At 32.9% G+C, this 14,579-nt stretch overlaps 1 protein-coding gene across 1 annotated transcript; it reads left to right on the forward strand.

Moving 5' to 3' along the window:
- The first annotated feature begins 9,494 nt into the window (after positions 1-9,494).
- LOC102601938 (E3 ubiquitin-protein ligase PUB22-like) lies at positions 9,495-10,890 on the forward strand. Its single transcript, XM_006348392.2, has one exon. It carries the CDS (start codon positions 9,564-9,566, stop codon positions 10,782-10,784), a length of 1,221 nt encoding a protein of 406 aa, XP_006348454.1. The 5' UTR covers positions 9,495-9,563; the 3' UTR covers positions 10,785-10,890.
- The last annotated feature ends 3,689 nt before the right edge of the window (positions 10,891-14,579 follow it).

A 14,579-nucleotide genomic window follows, 5' to 3' on the forward strand; every position in this document is an offset into this window, starting at 1 on the left:
TATCCATCTTCAACATTTTGATTCCCTTTTATTTTTGAGAGCTTAATGCTCTATTATTTCAGTAAGAAGTCTATGATAGACATTTTATTTGTCACTTTTTTTTTTTTGAAATTTAATCTACATAAACTATGATAGACATTTATTATCATACATCTCAAATTATTTGTCAACTATTTTTTTTAAAAATTAATCTACATAAACTATGATAGACATTTATTATCATCATATGAATATGAAAAGAATTGAATCTTGTAGTAATACTTTTTTTGTCTTATTACTCCCTTTTCCAACAATAGTTGTCCACTATTGACTTGAGATAGTGATTAAGAAATAGTAAATGATAGAGGTAATTTTAGCAAATCACCCCTATTAAATATAAATTATCTAAATATAAAAATGAATAGTATTTAATAGCAAAGGTAAAATAGATATAAATGATAAATTATATTATAATGATTTTATAAACTGAACAAATATTGTTGGACATTCAAAAATAGTATAATAAACAAATAATGACGAAGGGAGTGAGTATTGAAAAATAAAATTCAATAGAATATAATCTAACTATTGTTGGAAAAAATATATTCTTATTCATTATCAATGATTTTTCTTAATTTGCTATAATAGTCCTTTAGCTGTTGAAGGTTTTGACTACTTTATTGTATGATATTTTTCCATATATATATATCCTGAGAATAATGTTTTTCTTTTACAGTAAAGAACATTAAAAAAAATTCTGATTCTCCCTTTTTTTTGTTGGGATATCCACTTTTTAAAAAAATTGTAATTTTTAGAGTTCCTAATTTAATTTTATATTAGAAGAGCTTGTTGAATTCTGGCGATACACTTAAATCCGGTGAAATATTTTGAAGAACAATGTCAATAGGCATGCCTCAATAGCTTCGAAAATTTCTGTGGTTTTCCAACAACTATTAATTTCGATAATTCTTTAAGCTCCAAGAATTTCCATGATTTTGCAATATTTTCAATAAATATTAATTTCGATAATACTTCAAGCTTAGAGAATTTCCATGATATTTAAATATTTTCCAATAACTATTAATTTTGATAGTTCTTCAAACTTCAATTTTTTTAGATATTTTGTAACATCTCGCACTTAGAAACGACTATAAAGAGTTTAAAAATATGAAAATATTGATTTTTGGAAAGGATAAGAAAATCTGGAATTTTTTGTCTAAGTTAAGAAGTGAGTTTTGGCCTTTTTCAAACGGCCATAACTCCTAGTTCAAGATGAGTTAGGAGCAGATCTGGATATTGTTGGAAACCTCTTGGAATAATCTTTCCAACGCCGCCGAGTTTGCGCGATTCCGAGTTTGTATGAGTAAGTTATTCCCTTTGGAAGTTGGGTTATTGGATTAAGGAAAGTCCAAATCCGGATTTGTGAGGGGTAAACTAGTCTTTTCCTTACCTAATTTGCCTATTTCGTTTTTAGAAATTAATTGGGGTAAAACAAGACTTTATTCAGTTTTAAAAAAATTAGATTTTACACTAGGGCTTGGAGAGAAGAAGAAAGAAGAGAAAAGAGGAGAGAAATCAAGAAATCGCCAAGAACATTCAAGCTTTGCGAGTGGAATTCATCGGGGGTGATCCCTACTAAGGTATGTGAGATTTATTTCATGTTGGGTTAGTTCACCCACACACTAACTTGTTTCAATTTAGCAAAATTGGAGTTGTTTGAATGTTAAGAAAGTGAAGTTCTTGAAGAACATTGTTGAATTCTTGTGGGTTGATTGTTGAATGCCTAGTATTGATTTGATTCGTGTTTCCGGGTTGTCTTTCGAGTTAAATCTATCATGTATTGAGGGTATAAATGATCCTAAGTGTTTGGGGAAAGGACCACTGAAGTTTAGAGGGTTTAGAGATGAAAAACGAAGGAGAAAAGTCGGGGATTTTCTGGGCAAGGGCTTGGGGCGCTGCGCCTGCCAGAGCGCCACAAAAGTTCCTCTGAACTTTGGCCTCTGGCGCGTCGGGCCAGCCAGAGAGCCACAGGCAGCCCTCTGAAGTTTGAGGGCTGGCGCCCCGCGCCTCTCAGAGCGCCAGGGATACCAGTTCTCCCCATTCGTTCCTCACCTTCTCGTACTTGTTCCTAAGTGATGTACCTATGTTTTCTAGTTAATTTCAACAATCTAAAGTACATCTAAACACCATGAAATCATCCATAAACATGAGATCATGAACCTTGAATCCATAATTCAATTCAAGGAAAGTTAAGTTCAAAGTCAAAGAAGTTAAGAGTCAAGTCTAGAAGTTAAAAAGCAAGTCAAAGCAAAGTTTCTTAAAGTTTCCAAGGGTCTTTAACCATGTTTTATCGTCGTTTTAAGACCTAAGTTTTGAAGTTAAGCAAAGAGTAAAGCTATGGTTTGAAGTTCTTTCTTCAAAGAGATATATGGGGACTATGTATTCCCAAAGGAGTTTTAAAGAGATGTTTTCACATTTAAACGAGATCGGAAACTGAGATTTCCAAAGATGCCTTTGGGCTAGTTTTCAGAAAAGAATAATGGCTTTCTAAATGAAGCAAGCAGGTGAAAATGAGAATTCCAAGATAGCCTTTGAGCTAAGTTTTGAGCACTAGTCTCAAATCAGCAGAAAGAAATATGTTTTAAAAACATAAGAGCCATTACATTTTTTGGAGTAGTATTGAGCACCGAATTGGGGGAGCGTTCAAAGAACCCACAACCCCCATAGAACTATGTAGCCACCATGGGTAGAAGAGGTTCATACCTTTTAGATGAATCCTTTTCAAATTAGACTAGTGGATCCATTAGGCAGCTCAGGTCCTATACTTTTGGCCGGGTATAGGATGCTCTGGCAGCGTGAGGTTGATCGTTGTATCATCACTATAGCTCTTATGTGATGGTTGTCGGTTAGAGAAACTCCCACAGCAGTTATTGTATTTTTATATACACCAGTTCATTTGTATTTCTACATACATCTCAGATTTATAGTATCTTTGCATTCATACAGAGTTTATAGCATGTTTTAAAATAGCTTTTCTTTATATTGCACTTGTTTTAAATTGCTTTATATTGAAATGAGTCAGTCAGGTTGAGTTGAGTTGAGCCAGGTAAGTTATTCAGTTTCTTTTAGATTTCCTTCTAGCCTATGTTGCTTAGCATTTCAACTCACATACTCGTACATTCAATGTGCTGATGTCAGTTGGCCTGCATCGTCTTATGATGCAGATTCAGGTAATCAGGATCAACATCCAGCGCCTCGTTGATCCAGTTGAGCAGCTCAGAGTCAGTGGTGAGCCTCCTTGTGTTCCGGAGGACTCTTTTTATTCACTTTCAGTCTTTCATTTATTAGGATGTTGTGGGGTTTGTCCCAACATCCATTTCAGTATTTTAGAGGTTTCATGGACAGTTAGATAGTTAGTAGTTCAGTAGTCTTTACATTATTCATTCAGTTGTTGTTTAAAGACTAAGTTGCCATTTTGGCTAAAATGTTATTTCCTTAAGTTATTGTTTAAACTTATTATGTTGAGAAATTCTTCTGTTGAGTTCAGAAAGTCAGGCCAAGGGTTCGCTTGGGACTAGCGATGATCTTCGAGTGCCAGTCCCGCCTAGGGTGTAGGCTCGGGGAATGACATATTTTTCAACAACTATTAATTTCGATAATACTTTGAAAATTTGTGGACATGAGTGCAACAAGTCCGTCAATCGAAAGAAGGAAGCATCAAGTGGTTAAGCTTTGAATATTGTAATTAATTGGACTTTAAAATTTAGCCACTTATTTTGATGATCCATGAATTCTCCAAAAGACTTCAGAAAAATAAATGTAAATTTGTGTGAACTTAGTTGACTTTTCTAATTTATTGAATTCATCATTAATTAAATTGGATAATTTGACTTGGAAATTCAATAGTATATACTATGAGCTCATTTCAACTTGTACCATTTCTTTTGTAGCTATTTTAGAAAAGGATGGCTATCTGTCAAAGTGTTTGTTAGGATCAACTTGTAAGTTAATACTTCTCCGTCTTAAATTATTTATTGTATTGTTTATGCACTTTTTAAAAAGATAATAACTATAAGAAATTTTGATTATTTTACTTTTATTTATATCTTGTGATATAGTCTTTCTATTCATTGAATAAAACCCCATAATAAGTTTTATGTGATTATCTTTTTTTTTAAAAATACTATCAAGAGTAAAATAAGAAAAAAATTAATTAATTTTATCTTGAACTGCTAAAATTCTGAATGATTTGAGACAATTACTTTTGAAAATCAATAACAATAACATACCTAATGTAATCCTACAAGTGAGATTTGAAAAAGACAAGATAGAACATGATATACATAATTAGTCTATCTTTAAGGGATAGAGAATGTAACACCCCATATTCTACGTGTACTAGTTCTATTTATATGACGCTTATAAATTTTCGTGTGGTATAGTTATGGACTCGGTTTCCTATGCAACTAGTGACAATAGAATAGGTTTAAAGTAAACTGTCCATAGATTTTGATGCGACCCGATTAAGTTGACGTCGATGTAAGTATTTAAACTTGAGATCATAAGGTGGTATTTGAGTCTAAAGTTTAAATTGACATAGTGTATATAAGTTTTAAGTTAAATTAAAGGTATTAAGGTCGATAAATGGAATAAGATATTGAGGTGCTTGATTGACAGGTGCTGATTGACTACACTAATCTAGTAGGTACATCACCTACTTTGACTTATTGACTAGCCCAAGGGACCAAGTAGGTGCATCAACTACTAAGACTCTTTCGATCATGTTATTGGGCCAAGTGCACTACCACCTACTTGCATTAATCTGGCCCAAGTTGATTAGAAGAATAAGGGGAAAATGGACAGCCAAGGCCCAATCTTTCCAACCCACAAGAAATAATTTGAATGGAAAAGTAGGTGCATCACCTACTTAAATGTGTGGCCTAAATTAAAGACACATGTTGGCTGAAAATGAAGTACAAGAAAGGTGGCAAAAGCCCCAATGTTCTTAAGTCCAAAAAGGCCCAAGTGAAAAGTCCAAGTAGGTGGGTCACCTATTTGACAAATTATGGCCCAAAATGAGTAAGAAAGTCGGCCAAAGCAGGTCCCTTTAAAAGGGATAGATATCAGCTTTTACCAACCATTTTTACTTTGACAAAAGAATCTGATTTCTAGAGCATTCTCTCTTCTCTCTCTTAGCTTCATACAACAGCCATTAAATACCATTAGGGTTCTTGAACATGAGGGAGTTCAAGCTATTGGAATGTATAATTTAAGGCAACATTTTACCTTGAAGAATCCAAGTCTTAGCAAGTGGTAGTTCTGTCCAGCAAGGTAAGCTACTGCAATTTTCTCCCTCTTGTGCTTGAGTAAATTAGGACACTTGGTATGTGTTAGTGAGTTGGAAATTGTTACTTTTACATGGTGTAATATTTGGGAGGTTGTTCTGGTGATTAGTGCATGTTGGGACATCTATGGAGGGGAGTCCTCTTTAAATTCAGTTATGAGCTTGTTTGAGCACTTTAAAAGTAATGTTAGCTCTTCAAGTGTTGGTGATCAGAAACCATGATCATATTGCTTCTGTTACATTATTATGTTTAAGGATTGCTTTATGTATGTTATGATAAGGGATGTGAATGGATGTGCGGGAAAGTTATGGAGACGTTAAATGACTTAAATATTGCAGGGAGTTTTGGGGAGGACCTGATACGAAGGTTGTACGGTATATAGACACGATTAAAGGGAAAGGGAAGGAAAGAAAACACTGGCTAGATAAATTGCATGCTTACTGCTTGGTTACTATTTGGGTGAGATCAAGTAGCTCAAATTGATTGATTAGCTACTAATACTAGTCTTACAACTTATTTTAATTGTAGATTAGTAACCTAAAGAGAAGGAGCTTAAGTCATACGTATTGAATTGTATAGCAAGGTATGTAAGGATATTCGATTTCCAATTTCTTCTACATGAATCCAATACTTGTAATACAAAGTAAGCTCTCTAAGTGCCCTTGGTAGTGACTGATCCATAGTTGCAGTTCCTACTCCCTAGAGCAGTAAAGTGAGTACTCTAATATGAGATTGTTACTAAATGTACGTGCTTACTCTACCAAGTATTAGCATGCAAGGTTTAAACTACTTTCTCTATTGTACATTTTATATGTACTTACTTGGAATATGTATCCGTCCTAAAGTTAAATCTACCCACGTTCTCCCTTGGTTTCACATTCACGTATACCTTGTATTTGATATTAGTTAGTGAGTATTTGACTATCATATAGAGTTCAAATCTCTTGGCTGAATGTTAAATGTCTTCACTTGATATGTGCTTCAATTTGAAATGTCAAAATGCTTACTGAGTCATATAAGCTCTTAAGTATTACACGTTCATGTCTACATTTGCTTCCCATGTCATTGTTATTATCGTAACTCCATATTCATATGTCTTCTACTACTGGTCCATAGTTCCAAATCTCAACAATGATTATGACCACCAAAACAACAATCTCAAAAGAGTTATGGACATCAAAACAATAATCTCAAAGATTAAAGAGCCTAAGTGAAGCAATATGTATAATTATGGGTGGCAGCCCAGGGGCAAATGCCTAGCATGGGTCGATCCCAATTGGTATAGAATGGTGGCAGCTCAGGGGCGAAAGCCTAGCATGAGACGATCCCAATTGGTATAAGAAGGTGGCAGCTCAGGGGTAAAAGTCTAGCATGGGCCGATCCCAATTTGTGAAATTATGAGGACAGCATCCCAGGGGTTAAAATGTCTAGCATGGGTCATCCTCTTCTACCGCTGATCAGCTGGTCATTTGTATCATATGTCTTATAATTATTATAATGCAAAGAAAAGTAAAGAAAATAATGTAACATACACGATTCCACAAGTATAAGCAAAGGTGGTATGTAATCCTTATCTATTGGTATTTGATTTCACTTGAGCTCTCATTTTACATATGGTTTTATTATGCCTTACATATTCAGTACATTCTTTCGTACTGACGTCCCTTATTGGGGACGCTGCATTTCATGCTGCAGGTACAAGTACTCAACTAGTAGATCTCCCCAATAGAAGCACAAGATACTCAATGGTTGTTGGTGAGCTCCAGGTTGATTCGGGACTTTGCCGAGTCTTTACTATGGTTATTTCATAGTGGTACAATCATGGATTCCAGTAGAGGCTTTGTAGACATTGTAAAGCTATCATCTGAATTCATAGTTTCACTTGTCACATGTATCGGTTCAGCTAGTCAACATGTGTTGTATATGAAGCTTCTCATTAGTAAATATATCTGCATAGTAGTAGTTTACTTTCTCATCATAGGTTACTTGTAAAGCATGTGTTCATATGGTACTTGTCCGCCTCACCTAGGGTTAGGGTGTGACAGAGAAGTTATTCTAATAGGACTCGAGACAAATTTGTAATAAGACAACAAAATAATAAGATACAAATCAAATACAACAACCTATAATAATACACATCAAAATTCATCATTCAAGAAAAATAATGTTTGTATTTTTTTTATATATATATATAAGTGTATTTTTCTCAATATTCCGAGAGAAAAAATGCACACAATATTATTGACCCTTGTTAAATTCCTCGAGCTAAACTATATACAGATACATTTCTCTGTAACAAATCACTCTCTATAATGATATTTTATTATAAATTAATTATTTTTTATAATAACATTTTATTATAATAATAGAAATATTACATCGTTAAAAAAGTTTGATTACCACCCAAATGTATTGCCTAATGATCAATAAAGTGAGTTAAGCATCATGAGGTCTCATCAAATTAAATATCAGCAGAAACAAAATATTAGGTGATTTGTTTTCATATGTTCTAACTTTGGTGAACAAAATTACTTCATACATGTTGTTGATGGAAGATAATATGTACTCTATAAAATTAACCGAGATACGTGCAAACTGGCTTGAATACCACGATTATAATAAAATAAAAACAGTTTGATTGGAATGCTTCAATTAGTACCTATTCTTAACTGCCAACTAGTGCAACATGAAATAAAAATAACCTATTGAAAATTTCTTTGAAATTTTGAGTACTCAAAAGAAAATTTCAATTAAAACCTGGTCTTAACTACCAACTGCAACATGAACTATAAATAACCTGTTGAAAATTTCATGCAAATTTTCACTACTCAAAAAAAAAAAAAAAAAAAAAATAATACGTAAGAAATAAATAAAAAGACAAGAGAATTGGTAAAGGTCAAAATGGTGAAGAACTAGTAACTTTGTGCAAGTCTTTTATTTTTATTAAAATTCATTAAATATTTATAGTTATATAATTGTGAACTAAGATACTATTGTGTATTAACTTAGAGAGTAGAGACTACTGTACGAATATATAAATTTCAAATTTTTAATCCTCCTAATATAAATCGCAGTTGATAAGGAAAATTAAACAATAACCAAAACCCATCATCAGCATTATTTTATATTAAAAATATATTTTACATGGTGTCTGCATTGGAGCCCCGATTAAATATGTATCATGCATTGCAGGTTCCATTTTGGGGGTGGAGCTTTCAACATAATTTTTTTCATACCCAAGGCTTGAACCCGAGACATCAAATTAATAGTGGAGCAGTTCCACCATTATACCTAATATTAATTTTATTTCAAATGATTTAACCTTAAAAGTTTTCTTTATACTCATCAGAGATAACATTATTTTTATAATAACATAAATTAAATATATAATATATTTTAAAATTTCATGTTTAATCAAATTAATAACGTGAATAAAAAATTAAAAGCAAGTCTTGTCGGCAGTCTTTATTTACACTAATAAAACACGAGTTTATAATACATAAAATAAAACGACTCCTAATATAAATCGCAGTTGATAAGGAAAATTAAACAATAACCAAAACCCATCATCAGCATTATTTTATATTAAAAATATATTTTACATGGTGTCTGCATTGGAGCCCCGATTAAATATGTATCATGCATTGCAGGTTCCATTTTGGGGGTGGAGCTTTCAACATAATTTTTTTCATACCCAAGGCTTGAACCCGAGACATCAAATTAATAGTGGAGCAGTTCCACCATTATACCTAATATTAATTTTATTTCAAATGATTTAACCTTAAAAGTTTTCTTTATACTCATCAGAGATAACATTATTTTTATAATAACATAAATTAAATATATAATATATTTTAAAATTTCATGTTTAATCAAATTAATAACGTGAATAAAAGATTAAAAGTAAGTTGTCCTGTCGGCAGTCTTTATTTACACTAATAAAACACGAGTTTATTATACAAAAAATAAAACTAAATATATATTATTTTTATTTTGTACTTTATAGATAGAAAAAGTCAAAATGTGTTCACTTTTTTTCCTACGTATACATGTAACTTGGCCTATTTAATTTGCCGTGTTTAATTTTGACTTTAAAAACCTCTTTCCAATATTCTCAACTTATATATATATAACCATAAAAGCTTAAACTTCTTCATCTACTCAAAATAACAAAAAAATATTCTCTTGTTCTTAATTTCTCCTTCTTTGATTAATCTTGAAATTTTCCAAAATATACAAATGGAAGAAATCCAAGTACCTCCTTATTTTATTTGCCCGATTTCTCTAGAGATGATGAAAGATCCAGTCACGATCTCGACTGGAATAACATATGATCGAGAAAACATCGAAAAATGGATATTCTCGGCAAAGAACAACACTTGTCCGGCTACGAAGCAGTCTCTTACATGCATAGAGTTGACCCCAAATGTCACTCTTCGGAGATTTATCCAATCGTGGTGTACTATCAATGCGTCCCATGGTATTGAAAGGTTCCCTACACCAAAACCTCCGGTTAGCAAACCACAAATAATAAAGCTCCTAAAAGAAGCAAAATCGCCTAAGATGCAAATGAAATCTCTCAAGAGACTCAGATCCATAGCTTCTGAGAATGATGCTAACAAACGTTGCATGGAATCCGCGGGGGCAACAGAGTTCTTAGCTTTTATTATTAATAATTCGAATGAAGTGTTTGAAGAAGAGGGTTTCATGAGTACTAAAGACGAAGCGCTTAGCATCCTCTATCAACTCAAATTATCCGAACAAGGGTTGAGGTCACTCATCATTAGTGGCAATGGAGAATTCATTGAATCTTTGACACGTGTCATGCAACATGGGAGCTATGAGTCTAGGGCTTACGCGGTTATGCTAATGAAAGACATGTTCGAAGTATCCACACCAAATCTACTTTTGAGTTTGAAGCAAGAATTCTTCATACAAGTGGTTCAAGTCTTAAGGGATGAGATCTCTCAAAAGGCTACAAAAGCATCATTGCAAGTGCTAGTGAACACGTGTCCATTTGGGAGGAACAAAGTGAAAGCAGCAGAGGCAGGAGCAATTAGGGTTTTGGTAGATCTTCTGCTCGATTCATCTGAAAAAAGGTCGTGTGAATTGATGTTAATTTTGTTGGATCAACTTTGTCAGAGCGCAGAAGGGAGAGCTGAGCTATTGAATCATCCCGGAGGATTAGCCATTGTGTCCAAGAAAATACTTAGGGTTTCTAAAGTGGGGAGTGAAAGAGCAATCAAGATCTTACATTCAATCTCAAAGTTTTCATCAACACCAAGTGTTATTCAAGAGATGTTGAGTTTGGGTGTGGTGGCAAAGCTTTGTTTGGTGCTTCAAGTTGATTGTGGAAGTAAAGCTAAGGAAAGAGCTAAAGAAATTCTCAAATTTCATGCTAAGGCATGGACGAATTCTCCTTGTATACCTAATAATTTATCATCTTCATATCCATTTTAGGAATTAGGATAGAAAAAAAAGTAAAAATTGCTTAGTAGTGGATAATATTTGTGTACATAATTTATTCTTTTTAGAAAATAGGAAAAAAAAAAAAAGAAGGACAAAATAGTCCATGAAATTTAGTTGTTCATATTCATCTTCAACTTTTTTGATTCTCTTCTTATTTTTGTATCTCCAATTGCAAGTATAGAGTGGTTATTTTTGATATATATGATTTCATTAAGAAGTCTATTGCATCCCACATTCGCGTAAAGTCATGAAATGACATATGTAATATACACAGTCTAGCCTGAAACACAAATATAATCACTAGTAAGAAAGTCATAGTTCAACCCGTAAACTATATATTACACGAAGATAATTTTAGCGTTATTCCACGACGTAACTCCCATTCATAGTAAAAACTGTGAATACTATATACATATAGTCAAAAACTAGCATACTGTGTCTTTGCACACAAGATTGAAAATTGAAATCATAATTTTAGAGAAAACTCTTTTATTTGGTGAGAACCAGGTATTAGACTTTTCACAATCTAAGAAACTACAATAACATTCAAAATAATCAGCTCTTATTTATTATTTGAACTTTACTAGAAGTTAAAATTTTGTGATTGTGAGATGAGTGCAACTAGTCCCAATGAAAGAAACAAGTATTAATAATTAGGTGAACTTTGAAGATTGTTGGACTTTAAATCTAAGCCAATAATATGATGATTTTGAATTTTCATAAATTTTAAAGAATAATATAAAATAAAGTGTCATCTTATTAGTAATAATCTCTAACAGATTGGTTTTTTTTAACCCGGAGAGAGAATTTACGATTGGGATAGACATATGCTAATTTCGGTAAGGAGACACTAAAATTTATATAAAGTTAAACAGGTAGACAGACACATCATACGTGACATAATATAAATAAGTTTGAATATATTTTACATGAATTGTCACTAAAATGTGTTGTCTACTTGTTCAACTTTATATAATTATTTAAGTGTCTATTTGTGCACGTCACCTAAAATTGAAAGGCATAAAATATCACATGAGGTCAAGTTAGAAGGGTATATCTATGTATTATACATATCTTGATTATTATACATAAATTGATTATGTTCTTGCATTGTTAATGTTTATTCTATTGCAAAACTATCTAATTATACAAATATTTCAATTAAATTTACTAAGTCTTCTTATAGTTTGAAATAATTGTATATTGTCTCACTAATTAATAATGTCATATCAGATTTCAAGTCAAATCTACTTAGATACATGTATTTTTAATTGCTACCAGATACAAATACACTGAAATAGGGAGAGAGGTGAGTGAGAGAAGGAGAGAGGTAAGAGCGACATAGGAGGGAGGCGAGCTAAACAATCTATGTATCCTAGATATATGTGAATCACAATAAATGCATGTATCTAGGATACCCAGATACATATTAAAATCCAAATGCATAGGGAGAGAGGATAGCGAGAAAGGGAGAGAAGCAAGTGAGATAGGAGAGAGGGAGCGAGATAGGAGAGATGCGAGAGAGTCAGACGATATATGTGAATCCACTTGAATACAATGTATCTGCAACAAATTACACCTAATTTTGACCTAATGTATCTGAGATACATGTACCTAGACGCGTAAGATACATGTCCAAAGTTCAAATTCTGATATAATTCGTAATATTAAAATCTTGTATAAAAGAAAATAATTTACTCTTAAACTAGTGTAATTTGTGTTAATTGGCCTTATTCTATTTATACATAGGCTTAGATTAACTTGCATAGGCAAGCAAATACGCGACAGAATATTGCAAGCAATATTAAACTAGATAAATTAAAAGGTTGAATCAATTAAAAAAAATACAAGGTGATTGTTAGATATAGCTATAACTCTAAATTGGTTTGAGCTAATTATTTATTTTAAAAAATCACATAAATTGAAACCTAGTAATCTAGTTGTTGCCAACTGTTTCTTTCTCTCACTAATAAATAAAACACGAGTTATTATAAATAAAAGGGTACATTCATGTGTTTTTATTACTTCTAGAGAGAGAAAGTCAAAAGTGAGTTGTTTTTTCCCTTACGTACACACATTTTTAGGCCACCGAAAATACACATAATAGACTACCCCTTTTAATCTTGTAATGTTTCCTCCGTTTTATTTGGCCAAAAAACTACATGCAATCAATACGTGTCTCTCTTGAAGGCAAACAATGTTTACTATCATATCTTTTAGCACGTAATGAATTAGGTGAGTCATGACATATGAAATTGTAGGTCAATGAGTTTTCTTTCAAATGCCACCAATTTTGTATCATTTAATGTTTAAAGTAAAGCATTATGACCATTTTATCAGAGACTAGTATAGTGTAAATAACAGAAACTTCGAACGTTCATAATTTTGGCTTTAAATGTTATATCTTTCAGTACTTTCTTTGGTAGTAGGAAAATTGCAGCCCAATACGAGTGCATGTGCATTAGTACCGAATTGACTAGCATCACTCTTCCTGCATACGATAGGTTTCTTGATCCTCATACTTTAACTCTCACAACCAATTTATCCACCAATACCTCACAATCCCCTACTGAGAGTCTTTTTGCTGAAATAGGTAACCCTAAATACCTAAAAGGTAGTTTACCTTTTGCGTACCCTGTCACCTCACACAGGTCCTCCAATTCTTGTTTATCCATGCTTGCTGAAAATATATTCAATTTTGCAGCATTGGTCGTTAAACCTGAAGCCTCAGAAAATGTCAACAGTCCACTCAACATCATCATCACTGATTTGTATTATCCTTTACTAAATATGAGCATGTCATCTACGAAACATAAGTGATTTAATTGCAAACTTTTATATTTCGTATGGTACTTAAAACCTTCCTGATTCGCCACCCATCTCATTACTCTTGTGAAATATTCCATACAAATTACAAATAATAATGGGGATATTGTTAGGTTAGGTCTTAGGCCTAACTCACACCCCAAAAGCTAGCTCAAAGGGAGGAGGATTGCCCAAGCCTTATAAGGAGTCCACCCATCTCATTAACCACCGATGTGGGACTTTTGTCATTCTTTAATAGATATTGGATCCCCTTGCCTCAAGCCTTTTTTTCCGTGCAATGCTACCATACACTCCACCATTAAGTGCTATGTTGTATTGTGTAGTTGACACACATTCCATTATCCAGCCAATGAATTTCTGGGGGAAATTAATTAAGCCCATGCAACATTTCTTTCACAAATTCCCACTCCACACTGTCATAAGCCTTCCTTAGATCAATCTTTATGAGACAACTCCTTGTAGTATTCTTTCTGTTATATAATCTGACATATCATTATATTCTGTACAATAGATCTGCTAGCCATAAAAGCACTTTGATTACTGGATATTATCCCTGGCAGTACCCTCTTCAACCTAATACACAGCATTTTGGAGATAGTTTTGTATATAACATTACAACACGATATTGGTCTAAAATCTCCCACCGATTCAACATGACTACACTTTGGGATCAATGTTATTGTGGTTCTATTCATACATGTAAGTAGTCTCCCCGTATTGAAAAATTCCAGCACTCCTTCCACGACATCCTCACTTAACCATACCTCATTTGAAATTATAAATACCTATAATTATCCATTTGAACTAATACACATAATTTATTAAATCATCACAAACACCCACAAAAAAATTTGGTCAAAAAATTACATGCAATCAGTGTGTGCCTCTCTTGAAGGCAAACAATGTTTACTACCATATCTTTTAGTACGTAATGAATTAGGTGAGCCATGACATATGAAA

This window comes from Solanum tuberosum, unplaced genomic scaffold, assembly GCF_000226075.1.
Source record: "Solanum tuberosum cultivar DM 1-3 516 R44 unplaced genomic scaffold, SolTub_3.0 scf00098, whole genome shotgun sequence".
In the NCBI taxonomy this organism is placed as follows: Eukaryota; Viridiplantae; Streptophyta; class Magnoliopsida; order Solanales; family Solanaceae; genus Solanum; species Solanum tuberosum.